We start from the raw sequence: 20,983 nt of genomic DNA, 5'->3' as shown, positions 1-20,983 counted from the left end.
CCTCCTGCAGTGCTCATCTTTGAGGGACACTAAAACATGATCGGAAGAAATCAGAAAAATAGTGCCAGGCAAGCCAGGTTTCTGCACCTACAAGCCTCCTTTCATCACATAACTACCAAATTCAAGCACTCCTGCTGCCATGAATGTAAACTGGGCCTTTGAAGGAAAAAGATAAATAGCTTTGCAGGCTGGGATAGTCTGTTGAGCCTTGAGACACAAATGCGAGTTTCACTCTGCAACTCAAATGCCAGAGCCAAATAGTACAGGGCATGATCTCTCTCACCAATGACTTATTTTACTATGTGAACTAAAGCTAAATCCTTTAATATACCATAATGATAAGTAGGAACTTATCATTTGGAAAAAAATCAACTTTAAAACAAATGCCTAACTACAAATGAATATAACCCCAGCCTGCTGAGAGCATTCCACATGTGGGCCACACACATCCTTCACCAACTCATCCTGGAGGCTGTGTAAACCTGTGCTCGGGACTCAGACTGGTTTCAATCCAGACTTCACTACAGTGGGATCATGAGTTTCTTTTGTCTCAGCCAGTTTCCTCATCTGTAAAATGGGGACAAAAGCGTGTTCCTCTTAGGGCTATGTGAATTAAACGACAGGCCGTGAATGGCTGGCGGGGTAGGTAGGGGCTCCATGTGTGTCTAATGGTCATCTTTGCTATGAGATGAGGGGAAAGTGCTCTCCTAAGATGAAGAGACTCGTTTTTACAGAGGCTGATGAGGTCCGCTTCCTGTAAACTTGTGATTTTATAGACTCTGTTATGAGGTTGCTCCTGCTGCAAGTCCACACTCTCGACCCAAGGGATCTGGAACTTAGCTGGCATCCGCATCACAAAGCCACCTGTAATTCTCACCACACACCAAGTGCACTTCCTGAAAATAGGCTCCCGTATTGAATGGACACATCCATTCAATCCCAACTCTGGCTGAAATCCCTTCTAACCCTCCTCAACTTCGGCACCTGAGCTGCAGCTGTAGCCAGAGGGCGGATGACCAAGTTTAAACCATGCCCGCTCCAGGCCGAGTGCCCCAAAGCCCAATCTTTTGTCACATCTGTGGTTCTGCCTCCTGATGAAGGGCGACTGGCATCTCTCAACCCACTTGGCTCCACGAGGCTTCACTCTGGGGACCAGTATCTCTAGTTAGTTTCTACATTCATTAGGGGGCGTTCTCATTCGTGGTAATAAAATGGGGACAGGCACCACCTCCCAAGCCGGACAGCACACCCTGGGCAACATTTCCTACTGTCAGCGGGAATCGGTGCGGCGACCGAACCACAACTGCACCAGATGCCAAAAGTCACGTTTAATTTACAATGTAATAAAGGTTACAGGTAAAAAGCTACACATAAAGCGTGAAAAGGCCTATTACACAAATGTACAAATCTCTATACAAAGCTCTTATCGATGTTTCCTACCTTCGTCTCCTATGTTCATTAGCCAGATCTCATCTTAGAGCTTCAGATAATAAGAGCTCTCACAGGGGGGAAGCGCCTCCAAACCGACATCTAAAATGTCTACTTAGAGACATCAGTTACTTGCAAAGTGAAATCTTTTCCTTTTTAATTGAAATTGTTCTAACTGGTCAAATGCTTTAAAAATTGCCTTCATAACACACTTGAAAAGGAAAGCCTTGGAGAGTACAGTACTCTGGAATCAAATGAGAAACTTCAGCAAGTAGAGAGTACTCAGGTTTGACAAGAAAAAACAGGTAAAGTTCAAACAAAGTAATAAGTTTAAAACTATCAACCTGTGTCTATGGCATTCACTGGTCACAGACCACAATCAAAATATTCTCATTCCAACGGAAAGGACAAAAGAGAAAAGCCTAACTACTGGACCTCAAAACCACTGACCCAGAAAAACATTATTTAAACTTTAGCTTAACTAAGGAATTTTAACCCTTTTTTATCAACCTCAGATCCATGGCAACCCTTTTGCTATGTGGAACTTATAGGGATAGTAAATATAAATTAGGCTGCTGGACCCATGGCTGGTGATGCCACCATCACCTCTCCAGCTCTGAATTCGACTCTTTGGGCCTGGAGTCTCTCCACAGGGTACATGACTTAAAATAAAAATAACCCTGGAAAGAGGGAAGAAAGAAAAAGGAGGTCATGGAAGGCCTGGGAGGCTCCAGGGCACCAATTTAAAATGACGTATGAAACGTTCTTCTACACTGAAGTGTTCTGAAGAGCAGTCTTTACGGGACATTTCAACCCCACCCCCAGTTTTGGTATTAGATGTTTAGGACCCCGGGAGACGTTCTGAAAGACGATACTGCACACATGGAAAATTTTCCTCCCAAGTTCATCAGCTCCCCCATCACCCTTCCACCCAATTCCCACCCAACCCCACCCCTTTTCCATGACCAAAAATATCAAATCAGTAAGGAAGGCGTCGGCTTCTTGCCCGGCCAAGCTTCTTTTGCATATTTCTTCTTCTTGGGTTCGTTAACAGCTTCGGGGATGTAGACTGCAGGGTTTGGTGTAGGATTCATGTTCACTGCTGATGGCACAACAGGAGTCAAGTCCACATCAGGGGCGAGGTTCGGGTATGGCATGGGCAAACCACCGATGAGTGCTGTCCCGTGGATGCCATGCGGCTGGGAGCCAGCTTCACTGTGTGTGGGGGGCAGGCCCCCGTAGAGTCCTCCACTGAAGGCAAAGTTCTGCATGCGCCTGCTCCCCGATTCTTCCAAGCCCAGGGAGCCAGGGCCTTCCATCCGCTTCTTCTGTGGTTTACAAGGAACAGAGCAGACAAGAGGTGAGGCACATGGATGGTGCTCATTAGCCTTTTCTATTCCAGCCCTAAAACACTGGGGAAAGCCCCTAAACCTCTAGCTTATTTTGTTTCCCAAACAACCGATTTCCCAGTCTTGAAATCTCAGTGATTAAAGAGATTTTACAGTGGTCCTCTAATGTGATGGGTCCACATAAAGTATTTACCATCCCAAGTCACACTGAGAAAAATGAGGATAGTGCGTGAGCATTTTATAAAGTAAACCTTATCCAGTTTAAGTGACTATCCTTAGCTTGTCATACCTCTCCCTCTCTTTTTTTGGTGTTAAAATGCCCTTTAAGGAAATAGGTGATAATGGGTGGTAGTAGGTATTTAGATTTGGAGGGGGGGATCAGAAGTTAGTATTTATCTTCATGTTGGGCACCAAATGTCTCAACATTAATCTCAGAGCAAAACAAATCTGTAGTGAATGAAAGAAGTTTACTGGTTGCCTGGGGCTGGGAGTGGGCAGGTACTGACAGCAGAGGGACATAAAGGAATTTTCTGGGTGATGGAAATCTTCTATATGTTGATTATAATGGTGATGACTCAGGGGTACACATTTGTCAAAACTCAAACTGTACACTTGCCATGTGTGCATTTTACTGTATGTAAATTATACCATAATAAATCTGATATAAAAGTAAAAATATCTTCTGGTTTGTACTTTAATGACAACAGAACATTCCAAAAGAGAACAGAGCTCAGGGGGAAATGTGACATGAGCTCTATGGAGTTGCACAGGAAAACTTCACCTTGTACGTTTTCACAAGAGACTAAAGAAAGTTCATGAAAGATCCCCTCACTTGTCTACTCCTTTTGAGTTAAAGGCTAACCAGGAATTTGACACATCAACCTAGTCTAATATATTCTAAAGACTTTTAAAAAATAAAACTCTATCATTGCAAGTACATAAAAATATAATTGATTTTTGTGCATTGAAAACAAACAAAAACTCTATAGTATCTCTGACCAGCATCTTCCAATTTCTTTTTTTTTTAATATATTTTTATTGATTTCAGAGAGGAAGGGAGAGGAAGAGAGAGAGATAGAAACATCAACGCTGAGAATCATTGACCAGCTGCCTCCTGCACCCTCCTTACTGGGGATCGAGCCTGCAATCTGGGCATGTGCCCTTGACTGGAATTGAACCTGGGACCCTTCAGTCTGCAGGCCGATGCTCTATCCACTGAGCCAAACCAGCTAGGGCCCAACTACTTTTTAAATACCTCTATGTACAGAGATCCCAATATTTAAAGGACTATTTATTCCTAGCTGTCAGGTAGTTCCTCCACATGTTTAGCAATTAGAACATCTTTGTAACTTCCATCTCTTGGTTCTTCAACATACCTGGTCTTTATAAACCTAATCCAGGTTTGGGCTGGCTTTTCTATCTGTGCCACCCCCAGGCACAAAAAATAAAGGCACAGCAAAAGGCAGCAGTGCCATGCAGAAATACCACAACGCCTTTCTTGCCTAATAGCTAACTATGAGTGAAAAGGGAAAGGCTAAAGAAACGTGGGCCTCTCTGCAGCCTGCTGGCGGTAGATTTACATTGAACCATAATTTACATACAGCATCAAGCTGGCTGGTCACCTGCAGCCTTATTATGGGCTCCAGAATCCTCTAGACATAGATGGAGTAAAAGTATGACCACAGGATAAAAAAATGGAAGAGGAGCAAAGAATATGTTTTAAAATTAAGTACACCTAACCTATTTATAAAAGAGTGGATTTTTAAACCAGACTGTATGAAATGGCATTTCAAATATTGTTACAATGTGCTTCCTACCTTCACTGGGACCACTGCAGTCTGTACCATGTTCCGGAAGCGTCCAACTGAGGGATCCACATCCTCTGCAAAAAGACATGAGGGAAGGATTAGTTTGGTATTCTCCTGTGAGGGTTAAGGGAAGAGGGCTCACTACAAACAAAGCAATCACAACTCACATTAAAACAATAAAATACAGCTAACACACCAACTGTTTCTATGTGCCGGGCACTGTGTTAAATCCTCACAACAAGCCTGAGGTGAGAGCATGACTACAGTCAACATTTTTTTTAAAATTTTTATTTTTTTAATATTTTTATTTTGATTTCAGAGAGGAAGGGAGAAGGGGAGAGAGACAGAAACATCAATGATGATAGAGCATCATTGATTGGCTGCCTCCTACACACCCTGCTGGGGATCTGAGACTGCAACCCAGGCATGTGCCCTTGACTGGAATCGAACCCAGGACCTTTCAGTCCCCAGGCCAACGCTCTATCCACTGAGTCAAACCAGCCAGGGCTACAATAAACATGTACTAGACAAGAAAACACCTCAGGCTAAGAGGAGTAAAGTGATGGGCCTAGTCACCCTAAGGAAGAGTGGAGGAGCCGGGATTTAGTCCAAGTAGCCAGAAGTAGGACTGGACCACTGTGCTGTGCTGCCTTCCACGAGTTCTTTTGCATTCGACATACTTCCCTTTTTTGAGGGAGAAACAAAAGAGTACCTATTAGCAATCCCATGATAGTGACAAAACAATGACGTGTCAAGAGGTCACACACCACCTATCTTGGTAATGCCCACTCATTAGCAAATAACAGAATTAGGATTCAGATCCAGGGCTTCCAACTTCACTTGGCCTTTTGACCTGAACAACTGTATACAATCAAGACTTTTACTGCCATGGCCGGTGTGCTCAGTAGAGTATCAGCCTGCCTACTGAAGGGTCATGGGTTCGATTCCCCATCAAGGGCAAAGATTTGGGTTGCAGGTTCCATCCCAGGCCTGGTCATGGTGCATGCGGGAGGCAATCAATCAATGTGTCTGTCTCACATTGATGTTTCTCTCTCTCTCCCCTTCTCTCCTTTCTTCCCTCCCTCCCTTCCACTCTCTCTAGAAATCAATGGGAAAAATATCCCCGGTAAGGATTAACAAAAATAAATAAAAAAAATTATATATATATGAAAAAAAAAAGACTTTTACTAAAGGATCTGAAGCCCTCGTCCAGGCAGAGTGGGAGGGCAGCACCCTTTTCACAGCTTACACACATTGTTATACCCTACAAACTTCTAGCTTCACTCACTCTGCAGGGAGGAAGAGATAAGACCAAGTAAGGGACATGTTTGCAGTGAGTCCACTCTCTTGTGCCTCATTTATTAGACATCAGGCATGGAAATAAGAGCAAGATACTGCCCTGCCTTTAAAGAGTTCACACCGTAAAGCCAGATAGGCTAGAACACACTGGAGGTGCTTCAAGACAGGTAGCAGAGCTGCTCTGTAGCACAGAGAGGATGGCTGCGCTGGGCCGCCTAGGATGAGCAGTTTTCTCGCTGAAGGCTGTGTGTATGGAGACAGGCAGGCTGACTTGTTAGCATTACTAAAGAAAACTACTCCGAGTCCCCTTCATCTTAATGTAGTGACAGGAATTATGTCCCTAACTGATGTTGTACATCTTATTTTAAATGCATTGAGGGAGCTTGCTATTTTAAAGTTGAGCACTCATATGAATTCCTTTGGAAAATAAAGATTCCCTATTTAATCTGAATAATTACACCTGGTTGATTTAAGTCTGACTTTTCCCTTTAGGATGCCTTTAAAGAATATGCCCTGGTATATTCATTGATTAACCAATCTTTGTTCAAGGAATGAACGAACAAATGGCTTCTACGTGGAAGAAGAGAGGAAAGATGACCAGACTCAGGAAGGAGACAAGTTCTCTAAAAAAGGCAACCTTATCTTTCCTCACCCCCACGGGAGCCCTGTTCTAATCATCCCTTCAGCAAGGAAAGCTGAACGAGGCGCACAAGCAATGGAGCCTGACAGGAGTGGCTACTGGGGGATGCACCCCATGCGTGCACTAGGCCTGTAGAGGGGAGAGACTAAGCCTCTCTGGGGAACCCTGTCCTGTGTTGGCTGATGGTCAGGCCCTCTCCTCCTTTCCTCATTCTAGTCGTAGAGAATACGCATGTTCTAGGAGAGCCTTGCTCCTGGAAGATCTACCAGCAGATTCCTTACGAAGTCTACTTCTAGTTTAGGAAAGGTGCACAGGTAGAAGGCAAAAGTTGTGGCAGATAATGATGGGGATAATGGCTAACATTTATCAAGAGCTTACAAATCCCAAGTACTGGTATGAAGTGCTTTTACAAATGTTAATCATTTATTCTCCTCACCAATCCTGTGAGGCCAGTAGTCTTTTTTTAAAAAAATATATTTTATTGATTTTTCACAGAGAGGAAGGGAGAGGGATAGAGAACCAGAAACACTGATGAGAGAGAAACATCTATCAGCTGCCTCCTGCACACCCCCCACTGGGGATGCGCCCGCAACCAAGGTACATGCCCTTGACCGGAATCGAACCCGGGACCCTTCAGTCCGCAGGCCGACAATCTATCCACTGAGCCAAACTGGTCAGGGCAGGCCAGTAGTCTTTTAGGTCACTTGGCCAAGGTCATACAACTACTAAGAGGAGAGGTGGATTTCAAACCCAGGCCCTCTGACCACTATGCTATACTCTGCCTGAATACAGCACCTTAATAAAGCTCTGGGGCAATAATTTTCCAGGAGAAAAACAAAGCAGATCAGACACTGAGTCCTGAGAGAGACTTAGTGTCTAGTCCAGTAATTCCCAAGTTATTGGCTGTTCATCAGTACAATTAAGAGCTTGTTTGAAGCTACAAATTTTTAGGCTCAACCTCTAGAAACTTACTCAAGAGGTTCCAGGGCCCAGAAATAAGTTTCCTAGATTGGTTATCCAGCCCCTGCCTAAAAATTCCTCTCGGGCATTCACTACTTCTAGGAGTAATCGTTTCCACTTCACACACCATCAGAAAGTAAACTTGTCATTAGAATGAATGCCTCAATCTCTTTCAGAGGAATCCTTTTAATTCTTCTAAATATAAAGATTCATTGTTGCTTTTTATGCTGAGTCAAATACTTGCTACTCACTAGCTCTGGTTTTGCGCACTGTTCCCTTCTTAAGGTTAGTCCTGCAAATACCTGACTACAGTGGCCATGCCCCCTCCAATCTGCTCTCCCTCCTGTATGGTTCCCCACATTCCCAGCATGCAGGGCACTGTTTTCTGTATATATGAATCTCCTCCTCCCTCAGGACTACATCACATTTGATGGTTAGGGCCATGCTTGTATTTAGTAACATATGGATGAGTTATGCTCAGAACAGTGATGGCGAACCTTCTGAGCTCGGTGTGCCAGCATTTTGAAAAACCCTAACGTAACTCTGGTGCCGTGTCACATATAGAAATTTTTTGATATTTGCAACCATAGTAAAACAAAGACTTATATTTTTGATATTTATTTTATATATTTAAATACCATTTAACAAAGAAAAACCAACCAAAAAAATGAGTTCGCGTGTCACCTCTGATACGCGTGTCATAAGTTCGCCATCACTGGCTCAGAACACAGACCAGTGGGGTTACTGTCCCCAATTCTCCTATTAATGAATCTTACACTGCACTTGATTAGTTTTCACATACTCCTAATGACTAAAACTATATTTTCTTTCTTCCTTTTTTTTTTTCTAATCCTCACCCAAGGATATTTTTCCATTGGTTTTTAGAGAGAGTAGAAGAGAAGGGGAAAGACAGAGAGAAATATTGATGTGAGAGAAACACATCGATTGGTTGTCTCCTGCATGAGCCCAGACCAGGGCCGGGGCCGGGGAGGACCTGCGACCGAGGTATGTACCCTTGACCTTAATCAAACCCGGGACCCTTGGGTCTACATAAAACTGCATTTTCAATTAACTAAAATCCTTTGACCTTTTTTTTTTCATGCTGGAGCAGACCATCTCCATTTAAATAATTGACATTTTGAACCTAAATGCAGGACTTGAAAGTAATTCTCACTGCATTTTACTTTGGAAATTAAAAGCAACTTGTTAGTCTGGGATCCTTGTTTCTTCTATCCATTGAGATTTATTTTCAAACAAGGTTTTTTCAATTCCAATTCCATCTTCACTGTATAACTATACCTCCCAGCTCTATGTCATCCATCCACCAGAGTACTTAAGATACAACATAGGCCCAATAAATAAATGTTGGGTGATGGAACAAATTGGTAAAGTTAGTGGCCTTCCCATAATACAATGCTCTTACCTTACTGACATTTCCATTCAAACTATAAATTACTTCCTTCCAGAGAGGCAAGTCTTCAATGCAGTTAACAGTAGCAGCAGGAGGTTCTCCAATCTTACAGTTACCACTCATACTAGTACACAGAACCCAAAAAGACAATAACGTTCTGCTTTGAGGTCAAGACAGAAAACACTTATGCTTAACTTAAACCTCCACTAAGACACAGACACTCTGGGTCAGCAGAGAATTACCGCCTTGCTCTGTACACTGAACTAAATGGACTCTCCTGTTAGCTATTTCTTCCACAGTGCAAATGGATAATGCCTGAGTTGTTGAGAGCACTCCACCAATGAACTGTAGAAACTCTCTCTCCTTAAAATAGCACCTGTTATTCTAAACCTTGGGAACATTACAACTGACCTATAGGTTGTGCACACTACTCTCCGAGACCACAGCTTTTTCATCAGAAGCTAGAAAGACACCTCACCTGGGTTGATGATCTCATCATCCTCACTGAAAGTCACCCGTGAATTCTTCCTCTTCCTCTTTGGTCTTTGAATATCCAGATTCCCCTCCTCAATGGTGAGGGTGGAAATCCGCTTGTTGTGGGCAGTGTTGAACTCTGTCAGGTTCTAGGCCAGGGTTCATAGGAAAAGACAAGTCAGTACACAGAAAAGTGAAGCAGACTATCTTACTAAATGACGGGCAGAAAGGCATTCGGGGCTAACCTTGACTTCCCCAGGCAGACAAGATTCTCCTCTGTATTCAGAAAGAACTCATTACTATCCCCAGATTGCTAATATTTATAAGTCACCTTTGACAGAATGTGCCCCTCTTTGACTAGTGGGGCAGTGATATTCAAAAGGTGAGGACCTTGAGCTGAGAACAGGTCATCTGTACAAACATCTTTGAGTTGAGGTTTTGTTGTTGTTTTTTTATTGATTTCAAAGAGGAAGGGAAAGGGAGAGAGAAATAGAACATGATGAGAGAGAATCATTGATTGGCTGCCTCCTGCATGCTCCACACTGGGGATCAAGCCCACAACCTGGGCATGTGCCCTGATCAGAAATGGAACTGTGACCTCCTGGATCATAGGTTGATGCTCAACCACTGAGCCACACTGGCCAGATGAGATTTGCTTGTTGTTTTTTTACAAAGGTTATCATGTCTTTATGCTGAGAATTAAAAGAATGTAACTGGAAGGAACTCCAAAAATTGTTTTAAAGTAACAAAACAGAGATGAGAAAGGATGATTGACAGCTTTCTTCCCAGTAACTCTCTTTGAGAACTCATAATGACACTGTCAGTGCACTTACACTTGGCATTAATATTCTGTCACTCCCCATTCCTGTGTAGGGCCCCATTTCTATTCATAACTATCCATCCATCTCAATGATTAAGTTGGCCTCAGCACTGCTGCCTGCCTCTTCCCAATCCTCTGGACTTATTCCAAACTGCATTGCGGTTTGAGATATTCAAAATGTCTTGAGAATAAAGACCCACAGAGGACCTCACATACTAATTTAAAATACAGGAAAGCATGGAAGAAGGCTGGAGGAGAAATGGGTAAGAGTGACCACCATCAAGGCCTCTGGCTAGGAGGCTACTTCTTTAGAACAAAATAACTTCTAAATTTTAGATTTCCATGGTGCTTTTCTTCCTAAGGGCTGGGACACTGCCTTAGTGTACTAGAATAGTAAGTGCATGTGGGTGGTTAAGGACATGCTTACAGATGGTCTACCTGAATAGACCAGTCACACCAGTGTAGTGACTGACATGTAAAGGATGACGGCCACTTCACATATTGGGGTCAGCCTCTAGAAAAGGAAAACTTTAGCACTTAAATACAATATTGTAAAATTCATAGCCTTCAGGGCAGCCAGGCCCATAAGAACAAAAGCAGTCTAGTTCTATTCAGAAGATTCCTGGGCTATTTGGACAATATCAAGAAAGCAATGTAAATGAATGAAAGCTTCAGTCTAAGTCAGTGCCGTCCAATCGAACTTTCTGAATGATGAAAATGTTCTCTATTTGTGCCATTCAACATGGAAGTCACTAGCCACATGTGACCACTGAGTATTTGAAATGTAGTTAATAGCCACCGCATTTGATAGTGCAGCTCTAGAAAAATTTAACTCCCAGCCTTGGCTTCTAACATCCAGTGAAGGTGCACAGACAACCATGAGGGTCTATTGGCAAGAGACCAGTTTCCTTGTTACCCCTGGTCATACATAACCAAATCACACAATGCAGCTCTCCAAAGTGTGTCACAGTTGACCACCTTATAACTGACAAAGTGGCAAAGGCCCATCACTGGGCTCAAGAAAACCTCCTGCTTCTAAGTCTTTGGCATTTCAAGCTACACAGACAGCTACATAATGGAAAAACTAGAGTCCCAAAAGACAAAATAATGACAGACGTGGAATTACATCAAGTTCGGTTTCCTCCTCTGGAAGCCCCAGTAAGCCCTTGAGTTCATCATCCTCTCCACCCATCTTCTCATCTCCTTTCACAGCCGATGGCAATGTCTGAGGCTTCTCACGTAGAGTGTATGCCCTTGTGGATGCGCCAAATGAGACTGTGGAATCGATGGGAATTTGCTGAGGCTTGTGAGGTTCCAACCGAATGTGACCCAAGAAAGTGCCGTGTGCTGGGAATAACCAAATCAAAAATGTAAGAGAAAAAACCAACCTGAGTTGTAGGAGAGCAGCTCCTCCCAGCATTATCAGTTCTGCTTTTTAAAATAAAAATGACACTGAGTCCACTTTGCATCCCTTGTCATGAGTCACAATGAAAAGGAAAACTCCTTCACTGGGTCTTGAATCTCTTCAGTGGAATTCTTACACATCTTCAGACCTGCTGTTAACCCAGATAACAAATACCACTGCTTGCTCTCCTGCCCGACAGGCTTGGCTCCATTCTGGGTCCAGCAGGATGGCTCCAACCCAGCAATAACCATGCCACCCAAGGCAGGAGACAGGCATCGCTGTGGTCTGACCTCTCCAGCCCCAAGTCTAAGGAATACAGGCCCTGGTGGCAGTTATGCTGGGTTTTCCCCAGAACAGGAAAGGTTGGCTGAAACAGGTGCAATATCAATACCAAGGCAAGCCAAAATCCTACTGCTGAGTCTGAGTATTTTTCGGCATGTTATAAAATGGACAGAAAAGATGAGATAAATTTGCAAGTAAGTACTTGTGAGACAAGGCTCTCCAAAACCATTCTATCAGCAGACTGGGGTGGGGTCTGTGTTATAAAAGTGGGGAAGGAGAACATGGTCAGCCCAGGAAGCAGCATCCTTTCTATTTTACATTGTATTTATATATGGGAAAAGTGAAACACTTCAAGGCTCCATGTAGTTAAGTCTCAACTGCATTTCTGGGATTATCTTTGGCAAAGTTGAAAATCTTATTAGTTGGAGTATATTCATGAAATTAAAATTTATATTATTACTTAGTCAAAGCAGAATGTAGCTGGGATAGAGAACCTTTAATAAAAAATTAAATATTGTTCAAAACAAGTATTGTTGTTAATGTCTTGCACAACTACTCTACTATATTAATGGAGCTACTCTATCACAGCTGCTGCCTAAATTAGACCACAATTTATCATGGTCCTGTAAACACTTAGCTACCCATAGTCCCTAGCTCCTGAGTGTTTTTGTTGATGGTGTTCTCTATATCTACCTAGTGCCTCCTCCAGGACAGTCCTCCCCAAAACCTTCTTCTCTCTCCAGTCATCAATTATTCAGGAAAATAGGCGATATCACAGGAGTCAAGAAGAGTTGATTTAAAAATCAAATGTAAACTTCTTCCTTGGTGAATAATAAAACACAATTTTGAAACTGAAGAACTTAAAGAGAACTTTCACATTGCCCAAAAGAAATGTGTGAGACAGAATGGGATGTGAATTACTTACTACTATTGAGATCTATTAGAAAAACTCTCTTCAGATGCTTGTGGTAGACCAAGGCAGCGTGGACCCGAGAGCAAGACTGGTGGTCAATGGTAAAGTCACACAGATCAGGGTTTCTCCCAAATAAGTAATATTTCTTCTCATCAATAATCAGTTTCTAAATAAACATTAAATTAAATGTTACTTAAATAGTCTCAACAGGGTTAAGCAAAAATTCTTCTTATCAAATAAGTAGAGGATCTTGAATAGGAAAATTCCTTGCCACAGTGAAAAAAGTTTATTTCCTATTATTCTTAAGATAAAGAGCTCAGAAAAACTTACTAACATGTTGAGGGATAGATGACATTTAATATCCCCAAATGTAGCGGTCAAATGTTTACTATTGATATGAAAAGAAGTTTTCCTACTAATTCTATTACGTAAAAGTGACCTGCAAAAGGGGTTGTCTCTGTCCATTGGAAATTTAAGATTTCAACCGATAGTAACTTTAGGTCAAGCAAGAAATAAGAACACAAAGCATGTTTATAAAGTAATGACTGCTTTTCAGAAACATAACCAAAGGAAGATTATCAACTGGTTAGGAAAGAAAGGGGTTATAAATACCTATTTATATTTGAATCATGCTATCATAGCCCCAAAGCACTTTGGGAATACTGAGCTGAATTTAGCTTTATGAAGAACTCACAACACTGTCCTTATTTTTCTTTTAATCTTGGGTTAGTAAACCCTGACACAGCCTGGTTGTAAACTGAGCTGTCAAAGATAAAGGACTCTTGATAAATTTTTACTAACACTTCTTCCAGTTTTAAAAGTCTACAATTTGACCATTTTACAGAATAACCCTTTCAAGGTTTCACTAAGCTCTAGTTCACATTTCACATGGCACTCCTTCTAAAACCCCTGAGAAGACAGCACACAGCTGAGTAGAGAAGCACAGTCAAGTTAGTAGGTTCCAGGCTAGGAATCAAGAGGTTTATATTTCATTCCTGGCTATGTCATTGCGCTCACAGTGGGCACTATTCTCCCTTATGCTTTAGTGTTCCCCTTACAAGACCAGAAATATATCTCATGCACTGATAACAGTAACAGCCGTTGGGTATTCATGAGCCACACACTGGTATGTGTTCTATGCTGTTATTTCACCCTCACAGCCACTCTATGTGGTGGGTACATACTATTATTCCTGTTTTTATAAATGACAAAACTGAGGCATAAAGAAATTAACACATTCAAGTTCACACAGCCAGATATTTAAAAGCTGAATTAAAAATTCAGAGAGACAGAGAATCTGTCTGACTTCAGAGTCTAAGCTCTTTTAACCATATTATATATTTTCTTCACTCTACCTGCGTCAGAAAATGTACTACATGGCAAGGAACATTTTAATGAATAATGGACGATGGGCCACACTCTTCATTTTTCTTTAAACAATCACTTTCCCAGTTTCTTTAAAGCTTAGCCTTAAGGTTCAAAATTAGTTCAAGCGAGTATAGGTATGTGGGTCACTGCTGGGAAACGCTGTCCAGTGACCATCTGCTACTGGCAAGGCTCGTTCCAGACCCCACTATACTGCTAGGCAGCATCAAGAATGAGCAGCCTGACAGCTCAGTAAGACGATCATCCCCAGGTCTGCCTAGGCCAGCGGTTCTCAACCCTCCTAATGCTGCGACCCTTTAATACAGTTCCCCATGTTGTGGTGACCCCCAATTTCATTGTTACAAATTGAACATAATTAAAGCATACTGATTAATCACAAAACAATATGTCATTATATATGTGTTTTCCAATGGTCTTAGGCGACCCCTGTGAAAGGGTCGTTCGATCCCCAAAGGGGTCGCGACCCACAGGTTGAGAACCGCTGGCCTAGACTCAAGTTTTAAAACTTGGGTTAAATAGAAGACATTGTTTTAAAATTGAGAGAGTTCTGAAATGTCAACATCTTATTCTTTCTAGGTAATATCTGCGCAGGTTGAATCTCACTGCATTTCTCATTCATATTTATATGCACCCAGATGATGCCCTCACAAACTTAAATTTGCTAAACACAGGGCTCATTGGATAGTCTCAAGGAAACAGTCTATAAGACCACCAGATCTTGGGTTCTACTATACCACTGACCAAATTTCTATGTTTCTAAGGTGCCAAAGACATACCAGAGATCTAGGTATTTAGAGGGCGAGGGGGAGTGAAAGATCCTCCAAATTAAATATATACATTCATTATTAAAGGCATCTCAATGACAGAAACATAACGATGTAGCGGGAAAATAGTATGTCTTCGGATTAAGGAAAATTGTTAACTCCTGAACAATGTACTTTCTCTGTCCAAGTAAATAAGATAATGCATTGGTGTTTCAATAGTCACCAAAGCCACAATTTCTTGACTAGCTATACCATTACCCAGTTGTGCCACTGAGTTATAACTCAGAGTGTGTCTTTACACACTGGGCTAAAAGACTCACGGCTTTTGTTTTAATATTGCACTTCTTAAACCCAGCTATCACAACACATCACAAGCCTCTGACACAAGGCTAGGATATAGATAGCTCGGTTAGTATCAAGTGCTGTCTAAATCTTTAAAAATAAGCACATAAATCTATTCCTCTCAGAAACAGCACAGTGATGTCTAAAGACTGCAACTTGACAATTGTATGGCAACTCAGCACACCTAAGAGCAATGAAAGACAGAGACATTATCAGTTAATAGAAATCAGTAATCAGAGGAATGTCTGACAACTAAGAGCACTTTAAAAATATAAATTATTTCACAAAGGAATATGATATAATCATTAAAGCTAGGCCTCCTTTCTTTCTTCCAGTAGCAAACGGGAGATTTACTAAATTCTGGTAACAAAAGAGATTCTTATGTCTTCAGAGCTTCATGCTATTTAGCAACAATATTTTGTATCTGTGGAACAGTCTATAAAATAGGTTTTACAGACAATTTAGCGAAATTATTTCATTGAATAATCTTGAAGTTTTGTAACTTAAAATAAAAGAACTCTACACTGATGATGTATTATGGAATTGTACACCTGAAACCTGTATCATTTTATTAATCAATGTCACCCCAATAAAATCAATTTAAAACAAGTAAATAAAATCTCTCTATATAAAAGCCTAATCTGCAAAGTATCCCCTTGGGAGTTTTTACTATTCACACCAAACAAAAACAACTGCACTCAAAAGTGGGACCTTAAATCTAAATTCTATATGAGCGAGCAAACATAAAATTGGTCTAAGAGCTGGAGATTCACAGCTCCATAGTTACAGTGGGTTTAATCTCCATTTCTTGGTAAATAAATGTGCCGTAAGAATTAAAAATAAAATAAAATCTCACACAACTTAGTATCTAATAAAAATTTATGTTATCTTCAAGTTCTATGTGGTGTTCATTCTAGAGACTTGTAGAAAATCTGCAATTCTGCTAAACTTTTCCTTTATAGAACTTATTTCAGGTAATTTTTATGTAGTGTCTTCCCCAGATTTCTTTGAGGATCAGAACCACGCTTGTTTTGTCCACTGTTGTAGTCCCTACAGTGAGCACAATGACTAGAACAAAGTAAGCACTCAATGTTTTGAGTAAATGAATGAATTTCATCACCATTCCATTCTCTTTGAAGGGCTCAGGCCTGAATATCATAAAAGCAACTTAAAAGCTAAACTCAATCTATGTCATTCACTTTCTTCTTCAATTACTAGAGGCTCAGTGCAAGAAATTCGTGCATGTGGGGGTGGAAGTGGGGAAGGCCCTCAGCCTGACCTGCACCCTCTCGCAATCTGGAACCCCTCGGGGGATGTCCAACTGCTGGTTTAAGCCCGATTTTGCAGGGAACCCTGTGGGATTGGGCCTAAACTGGCAGTTGGACATCCCTCTCGCAATCTGGGATGGCTGGCCCCTAACCACTCTGCCTGCCTGCCTGCCTGATTGCCCCAAACTACTCGCCTCCCTGCCTGATACCCCTAACCACTTAGCTGCCTGCCTGATCACCACTAACTGCTCGCCTGCCTGACTGATCACCCCTAACCGCTTGCCTGCCTACCTGATCACCCCTAACTGCTTGCTTGCCTGCCTGATTGCCCCTAACTGCTCGCCTGCCTGACTGATCGTCCCTAACCACCTCTGTCTGCCTGCCTGATCCTCTAACCACTTGCCTACCTGCCTGATCGCCCCTAATGCTCCCTGCCTCAGCTCCCGCCAGGGCGGCTTCGTCCGGAAGGTTGTTTGGCTATCCGGTCTAATTAGCATATTGTGCTTTTATTATTATAGATTGCATATCTTGTACCTTCCACACAACTCCATGTACTCAAAGAGAGGGAATTTACCATATTAAAGGGCTTCCAGTTTGATTAGGGCTCATAGGCCTATGATCTATTAAAATCCTTTATTTAAAAGGTGAGAGAAGTAAAAAAAAAAACACTGAGTGTCTGTGGGAGATAAGAGGTTTGAATGTGTTACATCACCATGTGCTTTTAATAGAAAAAAAAAATCAGGATGAACGAAAGTAGCATCAGAAAACAAAGCACAGTAGAAGGGGTGGAAAAGTGAGTCACTGGCAAAAATCTTTAATGTGATGGGAAAAAGGAAAGACATGTATTTCTGTACCTCAATTAGTTTGTCTCCTTTGACTACATCCAGATGTAATCCAGGTGGGGGTTTACCTGCCCTGAAAAATAAGAAGGAAAAAGCATTTTCAGAGTGAGTTCATAATGCCATTTACAATTACTGTCCCATTCAACACTGCAGCTCTACCAGCCTATAATTAGCTCATGTTCAAGCAGAAATGTCATCTACTTCACTGTTATTACAGCTCCCTTCTAAGTTTGACACTTGCTTCCCCAGTGATTCAATTGCTCTAACACAGATTTTAATGGATTTGTATTTAGAGCAGCACCGAAGAAACCTGTACTTTAACACTGAACATCGACCTCGGAGAGAAGGCAGCATAGAGAGTGCACGTACTACAGCTGGCGTAGTCTGATCCTTTGAGTTTGAATCTAAGCTTTGTGACTACTGCAAAGAACATACAAAGGCTGAGCACATCGCTGGTGTTCTGTGCTGATCCAAGATTAGTCTCATCACAAAATAAACAGAGCTCTGAACTCTGAGACCAAATCAGAGGTATATAATTAGGGAGTTAGGGCAATCCCGTATCGTGCCTATGAAACCAGGTACCAATGAATACAAGAGATGTTTCTTACCCTCGAACAGGTCTTTCTATCTATAATGGCTTGTTCAGGGCACTTTTCTCTGTATTTCTATAACCACAGCATTCAAGAGGGATACATGTCAAAGCACCTAACACAGGAGCTGGTGCATACAGGACTGAAGAAATGGTAGGTGATATGTCTCTTCTAACTATAAGTTTACTATCCTGATCCAACATCAGAAATCACGGTGGCAGGGAACCAAAATGGACATAAAATTTGTAGACTGAAGCAACTGGGTGTTACAAAATGCAAAGGAACCCAGAAAACAGGCACACATTCACTTGCTTCCTGTGTTTGCTCCTTTGAAGTTTGAAAAAAAAGAACAATCTTGCCAGAGTCCTTTTGCATATTTGCATAAAATATGCAATCCAAATTCCCTCTAATTTGAAGAGCAACATAGTTATCTCACAATCCTGCCCCAACTCCTCTACGGCAGTTGCTGAAAACAGTGCATTGGGAAAAGCCATGTTACATCCAAAACATGCTTTCTGAACTCCTACTATGTGCCTGGCTAAGGCCTAGGCGCTGGTAATATAAAGGATGCATCAGACGCCTTGCCCTTGAGGATCTCAACATAGCGGGAGGCAGAGAAGAATAACATTAATCCACCGGTGAGTTACTGCTGAGATAGCTCTAACTCAAGGCAATGAATGCATAATTACTCATCTTGTACTCTACTCCAAGGCGAAATGAAATTATCCCACTCTTCCCAAGAACTTGAGAAAGGATGGAAGGGGTTCCTTCCAACAATCCCAGCGCCGGTCGCTGCGGATGCAGGGGTGGGTCGGCGCCTCCCTGCGCTCAGGGGGCTCCCGGGCCGTTGAGAAGCAAGTGCTGGACCAGGGGAGCAGCACAGCGGCGGGGCACGGGCTCCGCGGCGGGCTCGGTCCGGGAAGCCGGCTCGCGCGCGTTCGGGACAGAGAGCAGGGGCGCGGTCCGCTGCTCCCCAAGAGCACTCGATCCAGTCGGGAGTGGAGGTAAGTTCAGGGCCACGGCCCCGAAACGCCCAGGCAACCGGCGCACCGCCGGGGGGGCTGCGTCAGCGAGCGCCTCAGAGCCCCCAACTCTGGGTTCCTCAGTGCCTGGGCCTGGGCTCCCGGTTCCTCCCCACGCTGCCCGGCCCGACGAACTGCTCTCCCTCAGTCAGTCCCCAAACGTCTAAACCGTTCGGCCCGCTGTGGGAAATGGGCCGCCCAGCCAGCCCAGGCCAGCCCAGGCCAGCCCAGCCCTGGTCTCCTCGCCACTCACCAAGTCGGGCAGTCGAACAGTGGGAGGCTGGAGCCGGAATTCGTGGCTGCCGCCATCTTGCGTCTCCCCCGCCCATTTGGCGGGCCCGAAGCACGCCGGGAAACTGGAAGACTCGGAGGGGAGAAGCGGCATCCCAGTAGCCTGTGCGTGCGCGCCCGCGTGCGCGCGCACACACGCACACACACGCACGCACGTAGGGGGCGCTTCTAGGGGCGGTGGAAACGGGGATGGGATTTCGAGGTGTTTGTCAGTGTCTCCGAAGACTAGGGTTTCTCCTGGCTGGGAGGTGTCTGAAGAAAAGGTGCTTATAAGGGCGGGAGGTGGGGGGTATCGGTCCCCCGTCCGTTCTCCTGCACACACTCTGCTGGACTCTTAAATCTTGTGACTCCGTCCTTGCTACAGGCTTGCACCGCAAGCTAGAGAGGAATTAGAGCGCAGAGCTTAGAAATTACAGTAATCACTCATTCTGTTTCTCTTACGGCCCTTCTCTGCAGAGTTGCATGCTCGCTTCCTCTTCCTAATCCAAATCGGGACCTTGTGGATTTATGTGTATTATCTGGGAATCTGCTTTAAGGGGCCATCTCGTCTATTTATGAAAAGTCTGGATGTGCTGGGGAAGAAGGATCCAATCAGAGGCAGACATCCAGATCTTCAATGGCTCATCAAGGCGTGGCCCCTTCGGGATTTTGGTCATGGTGACTGAATTAGGATTCCAGGCCTGCCCTAGGCCAACAGCTGCCTGAAAGAGACCATGAGCAGGTGCTCTAGTTGTAATCGCTGTTTGTTGGGTGCTTACTTCCCTGGGCAAGTAGATATTTTATGTGGATCATCTCATTTAATCCTCACAACACTCTTGAGGTAGGTATGATCCCTGAACGCTCAAACAGATTGAGTGGCCCAGCCTCACCCTAGAGCAGTGGTTCTCAACCTTCTGGCCCTTTAAATACAGTTCCTCATGTTGTGACCCAACCATAACATTATTTTCGTTGCTACTTCATAACTGTAATGTTGCTACTGTTATGAATCGTAATGTAAATATCTGATATGCAGGATGGTCTTAGGCGCCCCCTGTGAAAGGGTCCTTCGACCGCCAAAGGGGTCGCGACCCACAGGTTGAGAACCGCTGCCCTAGAGGGTGAGTGGGATTCAGACCTAAATCTGTATGATGCCAAAGGCCAGCCATGCTCTTTAATCACCACTGTCTCACAATTAGATGCTGATATATTATCATGCAAATGATGCCCAACACCTTTTCACTTTTGTAGAAAGTTTGGGTTATCTGACCTGTTGTTGTTTTTTTGTATTTTTATTATTTTTTAAAAAATATATTTTATTGATTTTTTTTACAGAGAGGAAGGGAGAAGGATAGAAAGTTAGAAACATCGATGAGAGAGAAACATCAATCAGCTGCCTTCTGCACACCCCCTACTGGGGATGTGCCCGCAACCAAGGTACATGCCCTTGACTGGAATCGAACCTGGGACCCTTGAGTCTGCAGGCTGACGCTCTATCCACTGAGCAAAACTGGCAGGGCTGTTTTTTTCTTTTTAAATTGAAAATTGTTAACCAGAAAGAGGCACTGCACATAATTTCTTTTCTTGATTTCCTTGCTGCTGGTCCTCTAGATTTTAAATTGAACATCAACCTGTTCAAAAGATTTTGTCCTTAACGACATCTCTCCAGGAATCAAGATTTAATTGCAACATAATATTAACTTGGATTTTGAA

At 43.0% G+C, this 20,983-nt stretch overlaps 1 protein-coding gene and 1 non-coding gene across 13 annotated transcripts; both read right to left on the bottom strand.

Moving 5' to 3' along the window:
* Positions 1 to 1,313: 1,313 nt before the first annotated feature.
* Positions 1,314 to 19,751, bottom strand: PPP1R8 (protein phosphatase 1 regulatory subunit 8). 12 transcript variants are annotated; one of them, XM_036349686.1, is made up of 7 exons: positions 19,257 to 19,751; positions 17,404 to 17,464; positions 12,802 to 12,955; positions 11,316 to 11,536; positions 9,374 to 9,518; positions 4,595 to 4,659; positions 1,314 to 2,756 (listed from the first exon to the last, which is right to left on the bottom strand). In XM_036349686.1, exons 1-7 carry the CDS (start codon positions 19,310 to 19,312, stop codon positions 2,403 to 2,405), a joined length of 1,056 nt encoding a protein of 351 aa, XP_036205579.1. In that variant the 5' UTR covers positions 19,313 to 19,751; the 3' UTR covers positions 1,314 to 2,402. The 12 variants fall into 12 exon arrangements, with proteins under 12 accessions (XP_036205579.1, XP_036205587.1, XP_036205584.1 ...); XM_036349694.1 differs by lacking the exon at positions 12,802 to 12,955 and having other exon boundaries at positions 19,257 to 19,342; XM_036349691.1 differs by lacking the exons at positions 11,316 to 11,536; positions 17,404 to 17,464; positions 19,257 to 19,751 and adding exons at positions 11,578 to 12,014; positions 12,570 to 12,693 and having other exon boundaries at positions 12,802 to 12,944.
* On the bottom strand, positions 15,200 to 15,364 carry LOC118678023. Its single transcript, XR_004974709.1, has one exon.
* Positions 19,752 to 20,983: the final 1,232 nt, after the last annotated feature.

This window comes from Myotis myotis, unplaced genomic scaffold, assembly GCF_014108235.1.
Source record: "Myotis myotis isolate mMyoMyo1 unplaced genomic scaffold, mMyoMyo1.p scaffold_m19_p_2, whole genome shotgun sequence".
NCBI lineage: Eukaryota > Metazoa > Chordata > Mammalia > Chiroptera > Vespertilionidae > Myotis > Myotis myotis.
The sequence above is the reverse complement of the archived record's forward strand: the minus strand, read 5'-3'. Positions and strand labels throughout refer to the sequence as shown.

What these genes read in the sequence shown, in the direction of transcription:
- PPP1R8 (XM_036349686.1), bottom strand. Translation starts at nt 19,312, where the DNA reads ATGGCGGCAGCCACGAATTCCGGCTCCAGCCTCCCACTGTTCGACTGC. An exon ending in CTGTTCGACTGCCCGACTTG is followed by an intron (nt 17,465 to 19,256) that starts GTGAGTGGCGAG and finishes CTTATTTTTCAG; the next exon opens with GGCAGGTAAACCCCCACCTG. An exon ending in TCTAATAGATCTCAATAGTA is followed by an intron (nt 11,537 to 12,801) that starts GTAAGTAATTCA and finishes GGTTATTCCCAG; the next exon opens with CACACGGCACTTTCTTGGGT.